At 45.8% G+C, this 27,150-nt stretch overlaps 1 protein-coding gene across 1 annotated transcript in view; it reads right to left on the bottom strand.

Annotated features, from left to right (window-relative positions):
- LOC133354467 (tetraspanin-15-like) overlaps positions 1–27,150 on the bottom strand; it is a 290,888-nt gene that overhangs the window by 178,793 nt on the left and 84,945 nt on the right. Inside the window, exon 4 of the mRNA XM_061571317.1 lies at positions 5,079–5,174. Coding sequence (XP_061427301.1) covers positions 5,079–5,174 — 96 coding nt within the window. The remainder of the gene's footprint in view (positions 1–5,078; positions 5,175–27,150) is intronic.

Below are 27,150 nucleotides of genomic sequence, written 5' to 3'. Positions count from 1 at the left end.
AATTACTCTGCTAAACCATAAACCCGGAGCTCGTGTTTGTGTAACAACGTCGCCGTTGCTCTCGCCCTCAAGCCATGCAATACCCCCCCATCCAGCTACATGCACACGGGCGCGAATTCATCACTCCATCTCTGTGACGGATGTCCTCTCAGGCGCCTCGCCTCCTTTGGCCATCCTCTCCTCTAAAGTTGCACGAATGGCTTGTAGGGGTTGCTCTGTTGTTACAAATCAATGGGTAGGTTTGGGCTGCACAGTTGTTTATAAGGTACACTTAAGCATAATTAATTATGCATTGGAGGTGAGGTACAGTACCGTATATTTATATACAATCTCTGAATATTAAAAAAATAAACATGACTAATTTATAGACCGCGTACAATTGTTAATTTTATGAGGCCTACAGGGCTTCCAAAAGTGACATCTTCTAAACTTGCGTTAGTTTTCAGCAAGTCTCCACGGTCACATGCGCACACCGGTTTCAAAGAAAAGTTCAAGTGCTTTTGATCTGCATCAACAGTGGCTTCATCCGACATGGGAAGAAAAGAAAGGGAGCTCTATCTGGCCCCAGCAAGCCAAGATGCCAACTGTAATTATCAAGCCATTGCTGTTCCCCATGGAGATACCTCAGTCCTCTGAACATCATTCGCCTCGACTATCCATTGCTGGATGAGAGACTCCTGAAGCCAATGCCAGCTCTCCTAGTACTGTGATGGAACTCACACTTTATCCCCACCTACCCATCGACTATGGCGTACCCAATCATACCACTGGACGGACGGAGGCGGTGAATGGGGGGAATTATCTCGCTCCACCGTTTCAACTGCCGTGCCGTGGAATGGAATCGAATTGGCGAACCTCTGGATTGCAAGCCCGATATGCCAACCATTACGCCGCTGTGGCGAGCGTCCCTCAAAGTCGATTACTCCAGAGTAATTGAAATTTGCCAGCGCGAGCACCGATTTGCGCATCGTGAAGGTTCGACGTCGGTACGACTCCCGTTGTTGCCACGTCGCAAACTCACACGCCGGCTCGGGGGCACCGCTCTGCGCGAACGCTCAACGGAAACCACGAGAGGTAATCTTGCGATTGGGCGAGCGCAACGCAGCGGGCAACGCAAGAGGGCCAACGCAACAACGGAAGTGAGCTGCGACAGCGCCGGGCTACACTGCGGAGAAAATAGGGGCACAAGAGGCATAGAGTACAGTGTCTGCACAACGCTCCGCGTATTCGACAGGAGGATTCACAGCTCGCCGATGTGTGTTCGGGGGTTGAGCCGCGTGTCGTTCGGCACGATGTCCGACGTTTCGTTCCGTCGCGCTGGGAGGTTCTTCAGGACCATGATGCCGAACAACACGGAGTACAATTCGAAAACTCATCGGAGAGCTTCACAGCGCAACTGTGAAAAACTATGCAGTTGTATTATGGTGTTTACAAGTCTAAGTTATATACGGTAGAGATTAATAAAAACACATTAATGCCAGAAGTTCACATTTGTATCAGCATAGAAAGGTTAGTGGGAATAGTGCAATCATAATACCACGTAAAACTCTCTGTATGTGATCCAAATATTTAAATATTGTGGGGAGCAGTGGTGCAGTGGTCATCACACTGCGAGAAAGTTAAGTTTTATTCTTGACCATGGCTAACATCGGCAGCGAGTGATATCTGATCCAGTCACGAGTAACCTCCCCCGCCCACCCTCTCAGCCAACCCACAGTGACCAGCTTGGCGAAGTATGGTCACACAACCCCCATAACTAATATGGCATAAGGAGTCCTTCATCCAGCAGTCGATTGACAAAGGACTGTGGTCAATTTACGGACCGCCAGTTACCATGATTCCAGTTACGCTGGTACCTTCTTGAGCAAGCAATGCACGTGGAATTAACTCGGTGTATTGCTATCGCAACATGCAAAAGAGTTCAAATGTAGTGATACTCCGTGTCATCATGGGGCCTCATTTGCCAGTACCAAAATATACTAATAGGGATTTTCCCCTTTTTTCTGGCAACAAAACTGCTCAACCCGAGCTCTCATTACTCTGATGGTGCGTTGTCTTTGAACTGTGCGCCTTTTGGCGTCATCTGGTCGAACACCATATGAGACTAGGGTCTAAGAAAAGCTGTCTCCGGTGTGGACCAATCAGTTTCAAGGACAATGCATACATGATCAGAGTATTGTTTTTTGTTTGCATTTGACTGCAAGTATTGTGGTTAATGCAAACATGATTCCTTGCAAAAGGTGTCAAGTTTTGTTGCCAGAAAAAAGGGGGAAAACCCTATTAGTGATACTCCGTGTTCATTAATCATCGGTGAGGTATGGTCAACCAACGACCAACATGGCACACAAGGGCATTTTTCTAGTGGTGAATTGAGAAAGGACTGCAAATGATTGCTATATTTTATCTCAATGTCAAATTTTTTTTTTACAAGCTTAACATAACCCTTTCTATGTACGCGAAATCGCAAAACAATGGAGTCTATCCCGGATGCCCTTGAATGTCTGGCATAGCAAAATATAGTTGTGGCATTTGACCCAAAATGAGGCATTTACCGTGAAATGTTCCTGTGGATCATATCAATCAAAGTATAGTGACAGCCACGTAACTTACTTATGATTCGATTACAAAATCCCATTTCTAGATTGCAATTTTCCCAGTCTTTCAGTTTCAGTTTGGCGTTAATGATAATTTTTTTCAACGACTTATTTTTTTTTAAATGGCTTTCAGTTTCAAACAAAACACATCAATAACAAAACTCTAAGCAACGCTAAATTAGTATTTTCTCGAATCTCGATTACGTCTGCTTGGTCTTTCGTATGGATTAATAACCTCGAATAGGTTACGAGGCAATGCATATGATTACAATTTTAAGTCATCAAGATGGGCTACCAACCACTAAGTGTTTGATAATGCCCCAGATAATTATCACACAGCTACAGTGACCCTGATCTTTTGACCCAGTGGAGTGGGCCAATTGTGAATGTGGCGAAGTGCAATCTGTTCGTGACGTCAGAATCAGAATCTTTATTTAGATCGGTAGAATCCGATCAGCTATGAAGCTCTTATTTTTCACAAATGTTCAGTAGGGGCAGGTCAGAAAGTCACAAACAATACAAACGCACGGTAGCAAGCTCAGCAAGTCACTAAATATAAAGACAAATAAATTAAATATATAAAGATACATTGCATAAGTACATCTATTTCTGTCGATTTTTCAACACCAAATGCAATCTTGGGCAAAGTAGCAAAATAAAACAAAATCTGTTCCAGACCACACCAGGACAATGACACACGGTTACGCAATAAAATTGCACATTCAAATGTAACTATGGACACAGGGGTAAGGATAAACGTTCCAAATCACAGTGGAAAAATGTGGTTGTATCCGGCACGAATATTCTGCTTCAGATTGTATTTTGAAGGAAGATTTATGGTATTAAGGGAGGAAACTAGGTTGTTCCAAAACGTTGGTGCGACAACAGCAAAGGCTTTGTCGCCTGCAGTGTGTTCAGTGAGCAGGTGAGTGAGTGGGTGTGTGTTGTTGTGACCTGCAGTGGTAAGTGGGTGAGTGAGTGTGTTTTGTTTACCTGCAGTGTGGTGAGTGGGTGAGTGTGTGGTTGTGACCTGCAGCGTGGTGAGTGAGTGGGTGAGTGAGCGGCTGAGTGGGTGAGTGTGTTGTTGTGACCTGCAGTGGTAAGTGGGTGAGTGAGTGTGTTTTGTTTACCTGCAGTGTGGTGAGTGGGTGAGTGTGTGGTTGTGACCTGCAGTGTGGTGAGTGAGCGGGTGAGTGGGTGAATGTTTTGTTGTGACCTGCAGAGTAGTGAGTGAGTGAGTGGGTGAGTGTGTTGTTGTGACCTGCAGAGTGGTGAGTGAGCGGGTGAGTGGGTGAGTGTGTTGTGACCTGCAGTGTGGTGAGTGAGCGGCTGAGTGGGTGAGTGTGTTGTTGTGACCTGCAGTGTGATGAGTGAGTGAGTGGGTGTGTTGTTGTGACCTGCAGTGTGATGAGTGAGTGAGTGTGTTGTTGTGACCTACAATGTGGTGAGTGAGCGGGTGAGTGGGTGAGTGTGTTGTGACCTGCAGCGTGGTGAGTGAGCGGGTGAGTGGGTGAGTGTGTTGTTGTGACCTGCAGTGTGGTGAGTGAGCGGGTGAGTGGGTTAGTATGTGGTTGTGACCTGCAGCGTGGTGAGTGAGTGGGTGAGTTGGTGAGTGTGTTGTTTTGACCTGCAGTGTGGTGAGTGAGTGGGTGAGTTGGTGAGTGTGTTGTTGTGACCTGCAGTGTGGTGAGTGAGCGGGTGAGTGGGTGAGTGTGTGGTTGTGACCTGCAGTGTGGTGAGTGAGTGGGTGAGTTGGTGAGTGTGTTGTTGTGACCTGCAGTGTGGTGAGTGAGCGGGTGAGTGGGTGAGTGTGTGGTTGTGACCTGCAGTGTGGTGAGTGAGCAGGTGAGTGGGTGAGTGTGTGGTTGTGACCTGCAGTGTGGTGAGTGAGCGGGTGAGTGGGTGAGTGTGTGGTTGTGACCTGCAGTGTGGTGAGTGAGCGGGTGAGTGGGTGAGTGTGTGGTTGTGACCTGCAGTGTGGTGAGTGAGCGGGTGAGTGAGTGAGTGTGTTGTTGTGACCTGCAGTGTGGTGAGCGGGTGAGTGGGTGAGTGTGTAGTTGTGACCTGCAGTGTGGTGAGTGAGTGAGTGGGTGGGTGAGTGAGTGTGGTGGTGGTTGAACACAGTGTAGATGAGACAAAACAGTCAGTGTCTGGTAGACCGCATTCTCAGCACGGGTTGGAGGATTCACCGATGTGACGTTCACGGGAAGAGTAACCGCGGTGGTATCAATAGAAGACTCTTGGACTCTGATGCCTTTCTGGATAAATAAATAACATCGTTGCTATTATTCAGTAAGGACGCACCGTGTAATAGCCCACAGCTAAAACACGTCTGGCCGATTCCCCTTTTAATATTTCAGTCGGCAAATTCCTCTTCTGCTCTACGCGCACATCAGCGAGCGTTTCGAAAAGGGAGTGCGCAGAAATGCATCCCAACTCGTTTTAACCCCATTCGTCGGCCCCCGCGGCAGTCACCAAACGTACCTCCTCCTGCACGTAATCCATGAGGTTCTTAAAATCCAGGTCGTCGTAGTAGTTTCTGATCCCACCTCGTACATGATCACTAAAGAACTGCTTCGTCTGCGGAACCAAAAAAACAAAGCAGAAGCCACGGTCATTGCGTTCATTGCTAAGCCCACATCACCGGATCTTTGTTTCACCGCCGCCCATTGTTGGGATGGCCACATTTTCGACGCTTTGAGTCGGTCGTTCTAAAGGACAAAATAGTCATAATCTTTCGTCAGACTGCAGGAGGAATCCAATGAGCTATGGCGGCAGTTACAGGACATTGCAGTGAGATAGCATTACATAGAGAGAGCTATGGGGTTGCATAGAGTAACGTATAGAGTTACAGAGAGACCACATAGAGTTACACAGAGACACAGGCCACAGCCTAAGACCGTGAGGAGTGGTGGGAAGCGACAGGACTTTGCAGGGAGAGATATGTGCAAACCAATGACAGTAACAACAACAAAAAGCAACAGTGTATTCATATGAAACCCACACCAGGGCTTCCTGCAAACAGGGTAAGCGATAAACAGTGTTTACATACACATCTACTACACCTCAAAAGCTGTCAGTGATATGCCAAAAACAAGCTAACCATTTATTCCGTGAGCCCAGGTCACTATTTCGTTTCTGAGAACACGCAGATGGTGTTGGACCTTTGCCCTAAAGCGGGCATCTGATGATTTGCCAGCGCAGCACCACCGATGCACCATGCATGAATGTAGATCCGCACTTCCGATTAGCATGGTTGGCTACGTATGGTGCAAAAGAAGTTTAACATACAAACAGATCCATAGCAGAAATGCCACGTTACACTATCAGTGGCTTCACTGACTTTGCCAGTATTATTGGTTACAGTGCTTCGTGTGTGTGATCCTACGCTCTGTATTACTGTGCATGGCATAGTAATCTCAGTCTTGTCATCGCCTCCCGTTGAATACAAACTGCCCCAAACTGATGATGAATGAACAAAGAGGCAGTAAGTACAACTCAGCTATTAGATCCTGGATGAAAGGCACTTCACAAATGTAATTATTATTGTTAAATACAGCAAGGCAAAATCACGGAACCACAAATTAACAGATTACATTTGGCTGTCTCCCAGTATTGGGGCTCGTGAGTAAAACATAACCTGTCACATGTTTTGGTGAATGACTGTGATTAGAAAGGGCTGCAGTTGTAAACAACAATGGGATGCTTCACCATTTCAAAGGGCATCGTGTATAACGAAGAGACAAATTTGACGTGTTGAGCAAAAGCAGTCACCGACGATAAAGTTACTTTATTATTTGTCTTTATAGTTTTACTCGAATCATCTTTTAAAACACAGTTATGCAAGGGTCACAGTTTGTACGAATCTTATGATTTAAATGGCAGGCTGCCGATGCTTTAAACCCTTTAACCGTGTGCCGATTTTCAAAGAGAAATAAAAAATTGCCACATTTTTATAAAGGGGAATGATTAGCTTTGTAAATCATGACCGTTTACAAGAGGAAATATTGGGACTCAACTCGGTGTGACTAAATGGATACCGTATTACATTTCACGGCTGATGGCGTTCTCGGCAAGAAAACATTCGACTGTAGGTACATGACCATCGACCCGTGCAAACTGGCTCGGAGGCAATTCTGCCGACCACGAGGTTATCCCATCGCACCGCACATGTGCAACGTGTAGAAATCCACCGCGCGGTCATATTTTATGTCATCGTCATAATAAGAATTCAGCTTCTGTTGCACGGACTTCAGAGCAGCAATGAAATTGGGCCTTGTTTCCAGGCTTCCTGCACCGCTGTGGCACGACGCACGAGACATTCACCGCGACATTAATCAGCGACACCCATCGCGGTGGCGTCCTCGCCTGGCTGTACGCACGGAAAAAATCAAGGTCCCATTAAATTGGCAGCAAAATATTTATTTTTTGATTTGCACTGTGCCTTTGATGAAATTGTACGTTTGCTCTGCTTTGCCGAAAGAATCGGCGTCTAAAAGTGGGAGCTCTGTACCGTCGTCCGGCTGCAAGTATTGGCGAGTTTTCTTGGCAACAACAAAAAATAAATTTCTTTGTCTTATGTTATATTTATAGGGCGCCTTCACTCAAGGCCTTTTGCGTAGTTCAGAAAAAATGGGACAAAATGGAATGATTTAGATGACAGGTTCGTGCAAGGGTTGAGGAATGAGTGACCGCAATCGAGGGGCACTTAGGGGTCACGAAAGGGTAGAGGAGGGTTGGGAAGGAGTGAAGAGCCGTGGGACGGAAGAAGAAACAATTGGGATGTTTAAATTAAGATGGGAAAAGACAAAATCCTCAGTTTTTTCATATACAGAACTCCTCATGTCATCGGGCCAATATCATGGATCTTATTACTCGTGGGATTTATCCCTATAATTTATTTCACTTATCTGCGGCGAATATTTTGTGCGTAATCAAGCATCATTGGAGGAATTTGCAATTATCTGTGAACAAAAATTGTAGTCGCGGTTAATAGGGTCACAGACAACAGTTATGCTGTCGTCTGTTCCATTGAGTTGCGTGACTTGGGGAGCCGCCGTGGCGAGATGTTAACTCCCTCTCCTGGTATGCAGGAGGCCGTGGCCTCGATCCCAACCCTGACACCTGTATATTTGGAATTTGCATGTTGTCCCCGTGGTCACGATGGATTTTTCTCCAGGTCCTCTGGGTTTTCCCTCCACATTTAGAATGAACATGCGAATAAAGTAGTTAGCGGCTATACATTTCCACATGATAAGCTATCATTTGTGGCCAAGTCGCTTCTGAAGAAAAAGAGCGATATAACTCAGTGGGCCTTATCTGATAAAAAAGAAATAAAAAAATCTTTGTCACTGCTGTTTGAAGTCCTTCCCAAACCCTGCCAGCCTCGGGCGTTGTTTGACCATATTTCACCATGCCGGTCAATGCGGGTTGATGAAGGGGGGTGCCCAGGACTAGACCGTGCACCACATGGAGATGTCTAAAGCCTGAGGATTGATTACATCGCAGGATGATGGTGAAAGATGCAGCAGCTTGGGGAGACATTTTCATCCAGCAGTGGATTGAACACGGCTTATCATGCTGATAATCACGATGATGACAGCCTGAAGATCGAACTTGGACTTTGTAGGTTTGCAACAGCCCGAGGCTTCTTCTGCTCACTCTGTCTTAATTGGAAGATTTAGTTAAATGATGTATGGCGCTTTCAAATGCTTTGTAAAATATTAACACTGATGCATACAACGATCCGCACGTGTGCATGCAACTGTGACTAAGGGTGTCAGGTCATGTTGGAGTCTGCTTGAGCCTTGATTGAACGTTTTTCAACTTCATCCCATTTCACGAGTGTGGGGGCATTGCTGTGTGTCACTCAAAAAGATCCCAAGGCATTGCATTTGTGAACGTCCATGCCGCTACATTCCATCGTTAAGGCGAAATAAATAACGACAGCGCTCACAACCATTGCTGCCTCGACTATGCACTCACGGAAGGCTCTGTGAATGATGGGATGTTGTGATTAGTGCGCCCTGCGCTACAAACCGGGCGACCCGAGTTCGATTCTCGCTCATGGCCAACACCAGCGGCGATTATCTGAACCGGTGTTGGGCCTCCCGTAGGTCAACTCAGCCTCAAATGAGTATCTGGTGTGTAAGCGTCGCCACTGGGGAGACAAAAGCGGCCGGGTGTGGTGCCGCCCATCCCCTTCGTGTGCCGTGCCGGCTTTCATCGGGGATCGCTAACAGCACTTGCCCCAAAAGTCTGATGAAGCTATAAGGGGGATATTTGCCTTTGTGTAAAAGAATGCCGTGGAGGGAGACACGTGAAGGAGGTGGACTGGCAGCTTTTTTTGTTTTGCTCCATATATATCACAATTCTGCCAATTATGATTCAGTGTCATGTATTATACTGCATAGTTTAGGGTAGATAGGGTCTCTGCCTAAACATCTGGCAGTTCACCAGCATTCGTTCAAGCAAGCTGATGAGCCGCTGCATGTCGAAACCGGCCCAGAGTTTCCATGTGTCGAACCAACGCTGCTGACATTGGGCATTGCAAGAAGGCTCGCGTGGCTGATGGGACAGTGTAAAAAAGTGTGGTTTCCACGTGGTGTGGGACAGGTATGTGAAAGTAGCATTCGAGACGAATTATCTGCGGTTGAATTTGGCCGACTTGGTTGGCGTAACCAAGCGCGTAAGTGTGAAACCGTGCGAGCGGAATCCGTTACGACTGTCTACCCCGGTTAACCGGTGGTAGTCATATATAAAGTCGCCAGCAGTATAAATAAGTACATCACAGTTATTTGCACAACAGGTTGCGCGTAGTTTGTCACGTAGGCTTTCGCGACCAATGTCATCCGTGTTGCAGTTTTTTTTCTTCCTGGGTTAGATCGCGTAAATATGTAAATGTGTCGTTAAACCCGCCACCACCAGACACAGCCAACTAGTGAGGTTTGTCACGTGATCAGAACGTGACAACGCAGGGCTGCACCTTCGTGCCCTACCTTGAGAAGGTCTATGAGGAGCGAAGCCAATTCTACTGGACGTCGATGAAAAACACATTCATAGCTCATCGGATTTATCGAGGATAAATACAAATTCCGATTCTGATTCTGACACAGACAAGGTAACCCGGCCGGTCAAATCCAAGAGAAGCAAGACTTTATCACGTGACAGAAATTCTGAAGACATCTCTATTTACTTTCACTCACCATTGGCTCCCCCCCCCCCTCCGCCCCGAGGGAGAAAGAGCAAAGAAAGTGAGCTGCTCAATCGATTTCCAGAAGAATCTCCCGGCCCGTGCAGCGAAGTGTCGGGACAACCGTGCCAAAGCGCACGCGGCACGAACCCGGTACCCGCGCCGGCGCGCCACGGACACGAGCAGCCCTGCCGAGCGTCCGCCCGGGGCCTCTGCGGGAACGGTGAATGGCCACGGCGTGAACTGGAAGGACCTCGAAGCGGCTCAAGTGCGCGCTCACGGCGCTAATTTGCCTCCGGCCGAGCAATCACGGGGTGAGAGGTTGGGAGGCAACGAAATGCGTTCAGGCGGGTTCAAGCCGCCGCGCCGTCACGTAGCAACGACCGTTTCGAGGTCATCTGTGACGACGGCATCGACGCCTCGCACGCTACGCTAATGGCGAGTGCGTTGAGCGACAGGGACGGGGCCGGCAAACCAGCGGGGGGGGGGGGGGGGGCGTTCTAAAGTACCGCGATTTCATAAAGAGATTTCCAAGGTCAACAGCCTTCGTAGCCTTTCCTCTGAAGCCGCCGTGTGCGGGTCACGTTTTATGTCATCGCCATCGCAATGCGGCTGCTGTTGCCCCACCGTGCCCGCTTTACGTTCACAACGCAAACGGATCCGTTGTCGACGTTCATCACCACACTGTGACAGAGGTCGCAAACGGGTTTTGATTCCTTACCCGTACCGGCCGCACCAGGGTCGCAATCGGGTACCCGTACCCTACCCGATACCCGGCTACCCGTACCCGGCCAGGTATCGGGTAGGGTACCCGATTGCGACCTCTGGGATGAAGCCATGTTGCAGGCGTGGGTGGGTTGATTCTAGGCACTTGAATTGTGAGAAGAGACAAGACGTTGGGAAATGAGTGACAAACGGTGACTCACCAGTGACTCACGGCCTACCCGTACCTGGCCGAACCAGGGTCGCAAACGGGTACCCGTACCCGGCCGGGTACGGGTAGACAGGTATTGGATACCCGGTTGTGACCTCTGCGCTGTGAACTCGCTGACGCAGCCCGCGTGTAAACTTCGCCGTTACACGAGAGGGCACGTGGAGGGGAGGGGCGCGGAAGACCGTGTACTTGAATGTTTATCAGAATCAGACTATTTATTTAGACTGGAGGAATCCGATGAGCTTACGAAGCTCATTTTCACGGAAATCCAGTGACCGTCTTTGTTTGATGGCTAGACAAATGCCGCTGCGCGAGGATTACCGGCGTTGGCATGCGTGCATATTGAACTTCTTTCATGCCGTACGTAGCCAACCGTGTTAATCAAAGGTGAATGATAGCTCAGGCACATTCTTTTTTTTATCGCGACAGCGCTCAGCTATTGTCGTCCGCGCCTCCGCCCTCCCGTAGGAAAATAGCAAACTTGTCAGGAAAGAATAGTATTTACTGACCTGTAGCCTGCCTGGTCCTGGCATTACAATCCAAAAGACCAAACCCACAATCTCAGTTAGGACCCATGTCTTAAAAAAAGGGTATTTGCCCGTAACAAATCTGCCGTTTCACCAGCATCGGCTAACGCAAGCATAACTCTGGCTGATGAGGCACTACATGTCAATACTCGTTCAGCGTTTGCTTACATTACCCAATGCTGCTGATAAGATACACACCCACAAGGGAGTGTGGCCGATGGGTTGGCTAAACACATTCCTGCGGAGGGAGCTGGTAGGAACGTTGGGTTGCTCGGTCAATGGCCAGGGTCAACGGCGGCGTGGTGTATTCCGCAAATATGCCCGACTGTGACGGCGGGCACAAGCCGGCGTGAGTAGGTTAAACGTTGCATTTTATAACGGGGTGACCAGCCGCTCCCCACCCAACCCCACCCCTCCCACCCCCTACCCAGCCCCACCCTCCCCACCCAGCCCCTCCCCTCCCCACCCAGCCCCTCCCCTCCCCACCCAGCCCCTCCCCACTCTCCCCTCCCCACCCAGCCCCTCCCCACCCTCCCCTCCCCACCCAGCCCCTCCCCACCCAGTTCCTCCCCACCCTCCCCACCCAGCCCCTCCCTACTCTCCCCTCTCCACCCAGCCCCACCCCTCCCATTTTTGGATGCACGACGGACGGACGGACGGACACAATAATCCCCTGTGGGCTGGTGTAACCAGGAGGTTCATACCAGTAAAAGTACTTTTAATTTTATGCCGTTGAGAGATAAATACGGGAAGGATGTGTTACTTATATATATATATATTCCTGCAATGATGATATTCCTGGAATAACTACTTTTTATACAGCTTTACGGGATTCTGCAAAGGCTTTCAAATAAATTGTACCGTATTTAATTCAGTGGCAATGTATTTCAATCTTACGTTACGAAATGTCTCCATACACACAATGTACAATCGTATGCCTTTCCGCTCTCAAAAGAGATGCCGCTACTGCCGAATGCCATTAGTCTTAAACATATATTTTCTGTCAGAAAGTGGTGACTTTTACGATGAGAGTGGCCTACCTTACTCGCAGCCTGATTTAAACAAAAAAAATCAGTAACATCCTGCATTTGCAAAGTAAAATAGTCAATAATGTACTCCCAACAGCAGTTAAAACAACACATATTTAAATAAACGAACCGCTACGAAAGTCAATTGCATTTCTCGGCTATCAAATGTTGCAGAATGTAATCATACCCCCGATATAAACTTCAATAAAGCCTCTGGTCATAAAAGGCAAAATAAATGTGGGGGGGTGGGGGGGTGGGGGAGGAGGTGGGGGTGGTATTCATTTGCATGATTCACCTGTCACGGGGAGGGGGGGGACCAGCTTGGAAGAGACGTCAGGGAAGGCTTTGAAGCCAGGAACAGGATCAAAACGACGGAATAAAGAGAATGAGAGGAGAATGAGAGCAACCTGGAGCGATTTTGGAAAACTGAACCTGGTAATGAAAAACAAACACGGAAATGCAACGATAAAAGAGAGCTCTTAATCAGTGTACAGTTATCGACTGTGCGATAAGGATAATGAAACCGTGCTAATCGGAGGTGCGGGGGAAGGACACCAAACTGAACACAAAACGCACTTCTGAAGAAATGACTTTGCAATCTGGATTCAAAAGTGAATAGCTCCAGTGGCTTCCAAATATTTGAAAGAAGAGCGTTCCAGACGGCCGCAAAAGCGCATCTGAAGGACAACATTGCGTGTGTTCTAAGATCCGTATTATAGCATACATTAAAACCAGCCCTCCGTATTTCCAGTGTTCCAAGAGTTTAATTTGCAAGAGTGACCTGGGGCATCAGTCTGCCAACAACGGGGTGGATGATTGCTCTGCAGAATCCCAATCGAGTCATTTGCGGGTTAGCGTTCGGATTTGGCAATTTTGCACCTCAACGCAGGTGCCACACAATGACTTACTATTGACGATGACGTCAGGGTATTTTTAAGTTCCCCCGTGAAGCAGACGGTCCATTGTGATATTATTAAAACTAAGCTATTTCGACTTTTTTTGTATTTCACCAGGTAAGGCCCACTGAGCGATATAGCTCTTTTTTTCAGAAGCGATTTGGCCACAATTGATAGCCCAATTAAGTGGCTTATCATGTGGAAATATACAGCAGCCAAATACTAAAAAACGCACGACCACGGGGAGAGAGAGAGACGCAAATTCCAAATGTATAGGCGTCAGGGTCGGGATCTAGCCCACGACCTCCTGTATACCAGGCGAGGTAGTTAACATCTCACCAATTACACCCGCGGCATTGTCTCGGAGCGGGCACTAGATTCGAACTGTGAACGTCTGCAAACAGCTGGGCCACGTCACCGCCTCGGCTGCTGGATCAGGGATGCAATTCAGCGCCGGCAGTCGGTAGCAGCAGCAGCCGCCGCAGCAGCAGAAGCTCAATTCAACCTTTGACGATTCTTCCAATTATGCAAAGCGTTTATGAAGCTTGAAACAACTGAGACGTTTTCATAAAATGCTTTTTTCTCTAAAACGGCGGAAGGACCCATCTTGCCACGCAAAATGAAACAGTGGAACGCAATGCCACCCCCCTACCACCAATACCAATAAAAGCCATTCGCCACTAAGTGACGGTGCCGTCATCACGGTGCCTGTGCCTGTGCCAGGCCAGGTGCACTTTGAGGCCACGTGAAGTGTCGAAGGCTCGCTGACAGGAGGTCTCGGGGACAAAGCCAGGTGCCATAGGCTGACTGAGATGACGGGTAGATGTGCCAGCTGTACCCCCTTACTGTGCCATGCACACACACACCCTTTCGCGCATGCATCCGCAGCACATAAAACAAATTGACAGCAGGGAAATTGGCGGAGTGAATTATATTGCGTTCCTCGAACACAACACCACCCTAATTTTGCAATGGCTCTGCACCGTTATTGAAGTTTCTCATTTCAAGCGAATTCAGAAAACTATTTTGGTGCAAAATAGAAACTGTTGGAATGAATCGGGGAGAAAGTTTTGATGTGTTGTTTTTACGAGAATTGTTCTACCTATATTTTTGCTTCTTTTTGCTTGAAACAGCAAAAAAAACGACGATATCGTGCCAACAATGCACAATTTGCAAGGTTGAAATGTTGACATTAAACTGGACCGTTCAGAGAAGTAATGAAATGTTTAAGTAATGTAATAGACAATACAAAAAATAAGTCAGTGTTTTAACAAATGTCACCCATTCATTGCAGCAACATAAAACTATGAAATTGTGCTCTTGGAATAAAAGCCAAACAAAGATGTTTTCAAATTGGTCCTCAAACAAGATAAATCCATTCTATAAAGTGTTTACAACCAAACGAAAGTCTATAAAAAATGTTGGCAACAATACAGAAGCGTAGACGTGCATCGATTATTCATAATAAAGGTTTGTGGGTTAGATCGCGTTCATTATAAATGTGTCGTAACCCTCCACCACCAAACACGCCAATTAGTTACTACTTCAGCCCACCGGTGTGTTGGAGAGTAAATTCACAACATTTACAATTTGAGACGACGTGTAGCTGGTAATTACATCCAGCATCATTGGGCGATTTGCCCAATGGACTGAAGTAGTAACTAATTGACGCATTTTGTTTACGTGACAAACCTTACTAGCTGTGTAGGGTGGTGGAAGGATACGACACATTTATACTTAACGCGATCTAACCCAAAAACCTTTATTATGCATAATATTGGCCGCGAAAGCCTACGTGTTAAACTGTGTATCGATTCATAATCTGGCAGCTATGTGTTGCTATGGCACTGTGAAAATATTTTCCATTACAAGAAAGTTAAACCTCTCTCTGGCTACGTAACAAGACATCGGGGTTTATTTTGCCATTGGCAGGCTATCGATCTGCAATGCAGGCCAGATTGGAAAAAAAAACCTGTAATGTGCTACATGGGTATTTTAAACAAACTCTATGCAAAGGATGCTGAGAGGCCACGGACGGTGCCAGCGCATCAGGTCACGAATCACCACGCTCAGAGGCAGCTAGTTTTTTTGCACAGAACTTCAACTAGTTACGACTGGCCAAGACTAATGAGAGACTCCATACATTTGACCGTTCTGAGAGCTACAGGCTTAGTGCTGCTTGGAAGCAAATAATCAAGTAATTCGCCGTTTAACTGCATGCCGAAACAGGTCACCATACGTCGATGGTGATTTAACTGCGAGCAGACAATAACACGTATTGCGATGTCTTTACTAAAAACGACAGGATGGACAGGCACGGTGTGCATGCATGATGGTCGTGCATAATTTATCTTGATTACCCTATGGATAACCGAACCAGTAATGGTACCCATTGTAACTGTTTTTAAATCCTTTATATTAGGTTCACTTGCTTGCTTGCTTACAACCGTGCAAATCTTTCGGTCGTTTTTTAACCCACTTCCCGTGATCAAATCGAGCTGACATTTTCCACACAGACTCGTTGTGCGTGAAAATTAATGTTCGTGAAATTTTTTTTCCAAAATTGTACACTTTTTAGGACAAAAAAATTATATTTAATTACCAATTGCTTAATGGTGCAATGCAATCATCTGACCCATAGGTGGCAGCCATCTCAAGCCAGAGGACGAGAGGACTCTAGCCGCCACGCATATAAAGGATTTATAGTGAAAAACTTTGTTTTTACGGGTTATACTTGTTTACCCTTTTATCTGACAACAAAACTGACACCTTTTTTACAAGGAGTCATGTTTGCATTGACCACAATATCTGCGGTCGGAATGCAAAAAAAAACACAACTCCGATCATGTATGCACTGTCCTTGAAATTGATTGGTCCACACCCGAGACAGCTTTTCTTAGAGCCTCGTCTCACATGGTGTTGGACCAGATGACGCCAAAAGGCACACGAAAAAAAGGTGTCAGTTTTGTTGCCAGATAAAAGGGTAACAAGTAAACCCGTAAAAACAAAGTTTTTCACTATAAATCCTTTATATGCGTGGCGGCTAGAGTCCTCTCGTCCTCTGGCTTGAGATGGCTGCCACCTATGGGTCAGATGATTGTCTGCCACCATTAAGCAATTGGTAATTAAATATTTAATTTGTTTTCCCTAAACAGTGTAAAATTTTGGATTTTTTTCACGAAAATTAATTGTCACACACAACGAGTCTGTGTGGAAAATGTCAGCTCGATTGGATCACGGGAAGTGGGTTAAAAAACGAGCGAAAGATTTGCACGGTCCTAAGCAAGCAAGCGAACTTAATATAAAGGATTTAAAAATATATTCGCCTGTGGAGGACGCGGGGATCGATCCCGCGACCTTTGGCATGGGAAGCGAGGGCGCTACCAACTGCGCTACTCCGCCACGGCCTGTGGAGGGGTTACGCTCTGGGCTCTTACACTCTGACGTTCAGCCAAAGCCATGAATGCGTTCTATTTGAATATATGTAAAATATGTTTTTTTTGCCTAAAAAGTTAAAAATTTTGGGAATTTTTTTTCACGAACAATAATTGTCTGGCACAACGAGTCTGTGTGGAAAATGTCAGCTCGATTGGATCACGGGAAGTGGGTTAAAAAACGACCGAAAGATTTGCACGGTCCTAAGCAAGCAAGCAAGCACGCAAACTTAATATAAAGGATTAAAAAAAAAACAATTATCATATTTTGCTACTGGCAAAGGAGGTTCCAATGGGGTACCCATTGTAATTTACACGAATACATTAACTCCCCCCCCCCTCTCCCGGCCTTCGCACCTGATTCGCTCACAAGTGACGACAACACATCTGTCGCCTGCTGATGCCGGTTGTAATTACTGTCGAAACGTCGTACTCGAATTGTACATGTTTTGGGTTTACTCTCCAACGCACCGGTGTGCTGAACAAGTAACGAATTGGGATGTTTTCTTTACGTGACAAACCTTACTAATTGGCTGTGTCGGGTGTGGTGGGTTTAACGACACATTATTATTTATGCGATAGATTCAAAAAACCTCTATTATGGATGTTGGTTGCGAAAGCCTTCGCGTGTTTAACTGACCAGTTACATTGAATGTTTTTTTTCAGCAACCCGGAGGAACTCGACGCAGAAAGGGGGAGGAAGGGGGGGGATGCACAAACTCCACGTCTTTCTTTCAATCGCTGAACAAAAGCCGCCTCTGCAAGGATGACCGGAGTTCGCGTGATGGTTTACACTCCTTGACGAGATCAGATGCTGCGTTGCAGATGATCTGCTTCCATAAAACACCTGAGTTTTCAGACTTGTGTTGTCCTGTGACTGGTGTATGATGTGTCGTTCAATTTTCAAGACAGAATTGAAGAAAGGCAGCTTAGTAAGAAATGTCAAATCGTAGTTCCTGCTTTATTCGGGGGAAAAAAAAAACTAAAATGTGTTCATCGCCCCAATGTCTTTGCAACAGGTGTGTTACACACTGTAAGTATACAATCAGTGTACATATGCAGATATATATTATGTACATATAAACTAGCTATATCCATTTTTTTATATCATGGAAAGTTATCGTTCGCTAATAAACGAGCAAACTCCATGAAAAAGCGATGTGGACGGATGTTTTTCCATTTTCAATTCGTCTTTAAAAAACACGCGAAATAATTGTTGCATCCTGTTGTTAGCTTTTCGTCAATTCTACGAAAATTGCTTGAGAGTGGTGTGCTCTTGGCAAGGTAATGTATTGCTTTTCTCCCCCTTCCACCGGCAACTATTATTTACTCGGAGCAGCCGAGAGAAAGCAAGGTGCTTCATTAACACACGATGTGAACACCGCACTTGGCCATTGTGTCGAAGCAGGCCACGGCCAACGCGGTTTGCAAAATGTTACAGTCGCACTCCGCCGAAGGACACATCAATTGTGGGCCGTGTAAATGCAATTCGCGGACGAGTTTTAAATCGTTTTTTTTTTTCAAAATTACTAATGTGTTGCATAAGCCTGAACTCTTCCACGAGTGGACCATTCACAGCGCAATGTCACATATCCACCCGTCGCACATCCAACGTGACTACTAATGGTGCGGTGTTAACTCCCTCCCTCGCCTGGTGTGCAGGATACGGCGGGTTCGATCCTGACCCTGATATTTGGAGTTTGCGTGTCTTTCTCGCCGTGGTCGTGTAGATTTTTCTTCGGGCCCTCCGGTTTTTCTCTCCACATTTAGACTCAACAACATCACGCTTTTAGGCTATTTGGCTGCTGTAAATTTCTACGTGATAAGCAATCATTTGTGGCCAAGTCGCTTCTGAAAAAGAGCTATACAGCTCAGTCGGCCTTACCTGGTAAAATAAAACACATTCCTGCGGAGGGAGCTGGTAGGAACGGGGTGACCAGCCCTTCCTCCCCACCCAGCGCCACCCCTCCCACCCCCCACCCAGCCCCACCCTCCCCACCCAGCCCCTCTCCACCCTCCCCTCCCCTCCCCACCCAGCCCCTCCCTCCCCACCCAGCCCCTCCCTGCACGACGGACACAATAATCCCCTGTCGGCTGGTGTAACCAGGAGGTTCCTGCCAGTAATAGTAGTAATAGGTTTACGTATATACTGTAAATGTACAATACTGTCAATACACATCCTGCAAATATTAATATTGCAGAAGAAACACTCATAGTTTGAGATAGGAGGAAGATCTTGAGCCTGGACTTGAACCCGCGTAGGGAGTCGACAGCATGGATGGCTGGGAAGCGTGGGAGGAGGGTTCTACTCGTAAAAAATGTTTGTAAAACGCCACGCAGTTTTCGCTCGCTTTTGAAGACAGAGGTGGAAGGAGGAACCACAGACAAGCAGGAAAGCAGCCACGTGGTGAGCCCACGCCAACTATTCCCCCAAGCTCTGTGGCCCTCTATTTAATACGCTGTTATGGACCAATCAATGAGTGCCTATATGTGCGAGGAAACCGGAGCATCTGGAGACAACCCACGCATGCGAGGGGAGAACACTCTATCCCATGCAGGCGGAACAGGCGTCGTCCACGTGTTTGCCGTGCCGCCTTCTCCTGGTCGAGCCAGGGTACGGCTCCTCCTTGAGGTTCACAACATCTGTGCGGTGATCCACCAGCCGTTGCCTCCACGGTGCTGGATTACAGGATATGCCGATCATTCTTTTTTTTCGAAAGCCTCTAGCAAAGTGACGGACTGCAACGTACGCTCTGTTACCGATGCTCTCTGCCCATGACGGACACGGACGACGATGCAAATGAACTGACACACACACGTTTCCTTCAATTGCAAATGCTGTTTACAATTTGAAAGCAAAAAGTATTTTAAATGAATCCTTTCATTCCCACTAAAAGCAATGCTAAACAGCCTCCTCTAGACACACAGCGTCGCAGGGCAAGCCTGCGTAAACCGCACACTTATTTAGCATGCATAAATTTTCCGTGCGTTATTTAACGTTTCAATTCGTAAATAAAATAATACTATTCTTTGTATATCAGGATTTAAAAAAATTCCAGACAGCGCTGTATTGGAACTGTTTGGCCTGTTTAATGAATGTGTGTCAGGTGGTGTGTGTGCAAGGTGCACATGGCCTGGCACAAGCGTCGTGGTGACGTCACCGCCACTTAGTGGCGAATGGCAGTTGTTGTTGTGTGTGCGAGGAAACCGGAGTATCTGGAGAAACACCACGCATGAGATGGGATAATACCCAAAACGCCAAGTGGACGGATCCGATCCACTTACCCCAACAGTCTAATAAAAAAAGGCTATACCGGGGATATTTGTCTTTTGCCTTTGCTGCGCCTAGGTCGACTCAGCCTCACATGAGTACCTGGTGCGGTATGTAGTAAACATCGGTACTTGGGAGACAAAGGCGGTACTGGCCATCCACCCCCTCGTGTGCCGTGCCAACCTTCATAGGCGCTCGCTAACGGAACTTGCCCCAGCAGTATGTTGAGGCTGTAAGGGGGATTCTAGATTTGAAGCTTTCGTGACTGCAAGGATTCATACTCTTATGTTTTTTCGGTAAAGTCACGTAGGTAAAAAATTCAATAATAATACAAATAAAATAATAAAAATCACGACGTTTCGGAGGCAACACAAGTCTCCGTCATCAGGTGGGACCGTCACAGCTAAATTTACTGTGTCATTGATACAGTAAATTATCATTGATACAGTAAATTGATACAGTAAATTTAGCTGTGACGGTCCCACCTGATGACGGAGACTTGTGTTGCCTCCGAAACGTCGTGATTTTTATTATTTTATTTGTATTATTATTATTTGTATTATTTATTTTTATTTTTACCTACATGACTTTACCGAAAAAACCTAAGAGTATGTAAGGGAGATCTTTGTCTTTGCTGTGCCATTCTCAGTCTTAATACAACTCGGGCTCCAACTTGTAATTTTGTAATTGTATTAAGGGTAACAATGCCTATGCTGCGATTCTCTTCTTAAACATATCCACGCATTACAAATGTTAAACAGACGGTCCTCTGTCAATCCACCGGGGAATGAAGGTCCCTCCTCGAAACTCTTTTGGTCATTGGGTTTCTTTGACCACACATTGACCACACATTGACCACACATTGACCACACTAGGCAGGACGGGTGCAGCTATCGCTTCGCCACTGATGTTAGCCGTTGGCGTGGAATTGAACTCAGGTTGCCGTCGTCATAAGGCAGTGCAGAAGAGCACTCTCCCAACCTCCCATGGAACGGTATTAATATATTACAGACCCACATGTATGTATTTTGAACTTCTTCCACACCGTACGTCGCCAACCGTGCTACAACAACAGACAGCGCATTGCGTTTGGGCGCTTTCACAAACTCGTCACGTCAGTTACGGCTGAAACAAGTCGCTATGTCGCGGCATTACTGCAACTCTGTATTCAGCACCACCGCAGCTGCGACAAATGTGACGCTTCATTTCAAAAAGTGGCGAATCGCTCGTTTTCCTCCGCACCCTCCCGTACACGCGCGATTTACGCTGCGACGAGCTGAACAAATGTTTACGGTGGGGAGGGGGGGGGTAGAGAAACAGTTCCAAAAAGTGTCACATTTCTCACACAAGATGCCTCCAATTTCATTGTAAGTATCGCAGCGTTGTCGTTTTAATGGACCATGGGGGGGGGGGGGGGGGGGCTGTCAGTCGGCAACGTAATTATGGTGCCCGTTGCGGGGAGGTGTGTTAAATTTCCCTAAATCAGAAAACTAAAAGATAAACGTTACCTTGTCACACGAACCTCCTGTTTTCCCGCCCGTGTAATAATTGTATTCTCACCTTGACAGCAGCATGAATGAAACCTCTCCGATGCGTTTTCGGCTCGTGCGGCCACGTCGTTCGACGCAGTGTCCGACGTTTCTCTCACGTGCCGACGCGAGGAATTGTTTTCAGAAGATCTCGGGCACGTGGGACGAAACATCGGACATCGTGCGGATGAACAACACGCGGTACGACCAGAAAACACATCGCAGAGCTGTGCAGCAGCACAACACCTGGGCAAGAGTGTGAATTCAATCTGCCAGATTCCTTCAGTGACTGGGCAACTACACCTTAAATGAACAATTATCCTCGCATCAAACAGTCAAAAAAAAAAAAGTAATGTTCAGCTCTTTGTCAAGCCACTACTGGATGAAGGCTCTACGGTGGCGAGATGTTAGCTACCTCGCCTGGTATACAAGAGGTCGTGGCTTCGATCCTGACCCGGACGCCTTTTTATTTGGAGTTTACATGCATCTCCGTGATCGCGTAGATTTTTCTCCGGGTCCTCCGGTTAAAATGAACACGCATTGAGAGTATTTGGCTGCTATACATTTCCACGTGATAAGCCACTTCGTTGAGCTATCATTTGTGACCAGGTCGCTTCTGAAAAAGAGCTACATAGCTCGGTGAACCCTACCTGGTAAAATAATTGTAGTTTAGTTAAACAGTTTGAAGGCCTCATGCCGTGTTGTCATGGGGGTTCTTTGACCATACTTCACCGCATTGGTCAGTGTGGATGAGCACAGTTTGATAAACGTACAATGCGTGCTCATATTCGCTGTGGGAATTTGAAAATAAATACAGAGCACGGACGTTCGCGAAAGCCAACACTGCTAAAGTGTAATGATATACAGCCTCTAAATTAAGAATATAAACAGGTCATAAAGAGCGAATTATTTAACCATCACGTTTCAACGCCCCAGTGCATCGGCGTGTTGGCACTGTGGTTATCAATGATAACGCAAGGTTATCATTGAATTTTAACGCATTCCGTAACACCGACACTTGAGCCGCATTACAATATTGCCACTGCACCGTTCACCTTCTTTACCCTTCACCAACCCATGCTGACCAGTGTGGTGAAGTATGGTCAAAGACAGTGGCGGCTCCTGCAAAATCTCTCAGGGGGGGCAAATGTCTGGATGATTGATAAGGATAAGGTCCACCCATGCAATGGATAAATTAACAGCTTAAGCATGTAAAGGCAACTTCACTTCTTTAATATTAATGAAAAATAAAGTGACTCTTACAATACATCTTGTTTGATTCTATACTCACTATGATTACAATCCACTCAGTTTTTTTTATTAAAGATTCCACTAGGTGGCGACAAATAATATTGTTGACTGAAACGTGCTTACGTATGATGACGTAAGCACGTTAGTGCGAGCCCTCCCGGAAGCCATAGAGAATGCATTGGAGCGCCCGCCGTTCGAAAAAAAACCATCTTTGAATGTAAGTCTATGGGAACACTCTGGGCGATTCTCAGCCAGCGTGAAATCGCCCAAAAAGAGGCGGTACTCCACAGAACGTGACATGACACTGATTGGACTATATCCAGAGGCACAGTAACATCTCGCGTAACTCTGTGGTTCAATGACATTGGTGGTGCGTCGCCCAATCGCCCTAATGAAGAAACCGCCCCTGGTCAAAGACCTTCCATGGCTGGTGTGTTAACTGGCTGCACCACCACTCTCTACACCACGATAATGCTAATATTGATAATAGCTTTACTACCTGGCTTCGCCCGGGACTTGGATTCACCACGCCTGGCTGCCTTTGTCCCCTGAGTGGCGATGTTCACACAACACACCAGTTACTCGTTTGAGGCTGGGTCGACCTAGGGGAGGCCCAGGACCGGTTAAAATAATAAAATAATCGTCACCGGTGGTGGCCGTGAGCGGGAATCGAACTCGGGTCGCCGGGTTCGTAGCGCGGCGCGCTAACTACTACACTACATTAATTCTAGATTTGAAGCTTTCGTGACTGCAAGGATTCATATTCCTAGGTTTTTTTCGGTAAAGTCACTACACTACAATGCGTTACGCTTCCACGTGCGCGGGTCACTTGACAGATGTGACGTCACAGCTCACTTGCCGTGCAAAAAATATATGCATCATTGAGCTCCCCCCCCCCCCCAAAAAAAAAAAGTAAGTGTATTTTTATAATTTTTGCATGGTGTACAGTCTTGAAAGTACCCACATGGCAAATTTCAAGTTTGTTGCATGTCGGGAAGTACGCTAAACATTTTGAACAGACACACATAATCATTACTTTGCCTTTAATATATATGGAGAGAATAACGTGGTAGCAGTCGTCAGTATACTCCGTGTTCTAGTTAAGGCTCTCCGTTGAGGAGAACAGGTGTAGTCCAAGTTCCAGAGTAGCAATGTCCATAATTTCAGGCAGGTCCATTCTGTATATATTTATGTACATTTAAATTATTATGTTGAACTTCGTTTGCACCGTACATGCTAAGTAAGAGGAGGTGTGGGGGAAAGACATAAACTAAAGACAAAAAGCAACTCTAGAGAAATTCGTTTTGAATATAGATTTAAAAGTGTATGGCTCCCAAGGGCTTCATCATATCTGAAGGAAAATAAAAACACAATTACGTCGATTCAACAAGACCAGTGTTGTGACTCACAATTGATTTGAGTCGATGTTGTGTCAATGTTGTGTTCGTACACCCTCCTCCACCCGACACAGCCAAATTAACAACAAAAGTTGTCACGTGAACAAATGCACCAATGTATGACCGGTTCAGCACACCTGCATGTTTGGAGAGCAATCCACGGCAAGTTTAACAATTGGGTTCTACCTCCTTGCACCAAATTGTACCGAAATTGACCCAATAATCAACTGTCTGTGTGTTGTGTTCACGTGACGACTTGATTTAATTTGCCCGTGTTTGGGTGGAGGAGAGTGCACGACACAACGATGGCATCGGACTTGCGCTTCCATCATCTGACTCACAAATCAATGATGAATCACATCTACATACGGCACATCTTTCGTGCAGTATGTAGCCAACCGCGCTAATCGGAGGTGCGGCATTATTAATATTCTCGCGAACCATGACTACCCAAAAGAAACACATGGTTAGCTTTTTTGCACTAATCAACAAGTACGGATCAACTGGTGACACTTAAGTGAAGCATTTCCCTCTCTGGGACTGTATGAGGGCAGACTTATTTTCTACGTCCAGAAACGTCCAACAGCGACATCCAGTCACGACCAGACTCATCAGAAACTACTGCCAGTGTTTGTCCATTCTAAATAGGCTTTGAGAACCGAGCACAGGCAGTTAAAATTAAATCAGTTGTTGGTAGCTGTCTGTAAAAGATTCAAACCTAGGATCTTAACCGTGCAGGCTCCTTACACTTACATGCACAATAGCCTAAGGAATCACGTGTTTTATGAGAATACCATTTAAATGAAATCACCATCATCATCATCAGCCATGATTGATCCACTGTTGGATAAATGCATCCCATAGCTGCCACCACCTCCCACGATTCTAAGATTAAACGATCCCTCCCGCTCCATTATTATTTAGGGTGGCCCAAAAGTAAGGACACGTGGTATTGTTATATTTATTTTAACACATCACATAGGGTTATTTAAATTATTTAAACAAATATTCCAAATGACTTCCATTGACATTAATGCATGCATTCTCCTTTGAAATGAATTCACGACGTAAAAAAAAAGATTTAACAGGTGTAATATTTGAACATTCATAAGTTATGTTTCGTCTCAATTCGTTCAGGGGTTCTTGGTCGAGTTGTGTGAACGACGGATAAAAGGTGAACCCACGGGGAAGAAGAAAACAAGTATCAATAATTATAATATTATAATAGATACAATACTAACGTCCCCCTCCAACCCAGCTTAAATATGCGCTGCCAAGCCTGGTGGTGTTCATTCAGACGCTGTCTTTCTGACAGACCTGTTCTTCACCTGAGGACGGCTGTTTGCGTTGTGGCCGAAACGTCGTGAGAATTATTTTATTATGTTTGATTTTTATTATTTTATTATTTCCATTCTACGTGACTTTACCGAAAGAACCAAGAAGAAGAGAAATACTAACGTTATGAATTAACAATTAAAATGTTTTCATGCCAGCATTTAAATAAACTGATAAAGCGCCATGTGTCCTGACTATTGGTCCACCCTGTCACAAGAAAAATCACATATCCAGCTCTGCAGGATCTTCTTTTTCTTCTGGCTGATGTTGATGGAGAGCAATAACTATAATTTTACATTGAACCAGATAGTTGAATCGGAGTAAAACTATTTAAAACTATGAACTATATTTTATTTTACCATGTAAGGCCCACTGAGCTGTATAGCTCTTTTTCATTTCAGAAGCAACCTGGCAGCGAAGTAAAGGTTCAAAGAAGTGGCTTTTCACGGGGACATTCATCGCAGCCAAACACTCGAAAAAAACGCACGTTTCTCAATGTGAAGGGAAAAACCGGAGGACCTGGGAAAAAATCCACGCAACCACGGGGAGAACACGCAAGATGCCAGAGTGCATCACTGTGACAATTCCTCCTACGAATTTGTGAATTAGGCATTGAGTCGTTATATGTTCCTTGGTCTGTTCATTTCAGGATGAATAAGGCTGACACGGACAAAAAAAAATACATTTGACTTAACATGTTTAGGAGGTACGTTCCTCAAAGTATGACCACGTAAGCCAGTATTCTTGCAAGGAGCCTCGGGGCTTTATTGATGTTCCGTTCTTAAACCTTTAACCGGTCTCCCCAACTAGAGAAGGCTACGTCCCGAACGCGAGGGACAGACATGCCGGGACGCTTTTTCGACTGCGCTGCAGAACCACAAATCCACGCAGTCAAGGATGCATTTTGTCCAGGACTCGCCGCAGGCTGTAGATAATATATTGCCGCATCCATCACAGAGGGAACAATGATTCATCCATATTCCGAGCTTGACTTGACGACTGGAGTAATGTGGTCGGTAGTTCCAGAGCTTATTTATTATTAGTCGTTTTATATATAGCTCGCATATTGAGCCGAGGCATATCAAGCGATAAGTGAGCTTGCCTCTGGGTTGGCTGTTTGAGAAACATACCTCATTCTACTCTGAGTTCTTTCGGTAAAGTCACGTAGGTAAAAAAATTAATTAAAATTATTAAAAATAAAATCACGACGTTTCGGAGACAACACAAGTCTCCGTCATCAGGTGGGACCGTCACAGCCAGATTTGCTGCATCAAGTTATTCATTTTAATTTCATTTTTTTTACCTACGTGACTTTACCGAAATAACTAAGAGTATTAATCCTTGCAATCCCGAAAGCTTCAAATCTAGAATACCTCATTCTCTTGATAATGTGTTGCCGTTGAGAATTATTTAATATGAACTCTGTTCATTATATGTGGATTGGTATGGGAAAAGAACTCACTTAAATGTACTCAAATTTTGAACTCTGCGTAATGTGTCCTAGAATAAATTTGTAGAATTACGCGAGTTTATTTTGCAATTTCTCCCTGACTAAATACAATCTGAAACCATGTATGCTCTTCCTCGGAAGGATTGCGTTGACGAAAAGTGTTTATCAAAGCAATATTTGAAATATGGAAAACGGGAACGCAACACACAGTTACAGATTCAACCCAAAGATTTAAATTTAGCTTTAAAAAAATATAAAATATTAAAATATGCAGTTGCAAGGACTTATTGGCCATGTTTCAAAGCCAATGTT

The sequence above is a fragment of the Lethenteron reissneri genome, chromosome 47, assembly GCF_015708825.2.
Source record: "Lethenteron reissneri isolate LAM-NWPU_2019-01 chromosome 47, ASM1570882v1, whole genome shotgun sequence".
In the NCBI taxonomy this organism is placed as follows: Eukaryota; Metazoa; Chordata; class Hyperoartia; order Petromyzontiformes; family Petromyzontidae; genus Lethenteron; species Lethenteron reissneri.
The sequence above is the reverse complement of the archived record's forward strand: the minus strand, read 5'-3'. Positions and strand labels throughout refer to the sequence as shown.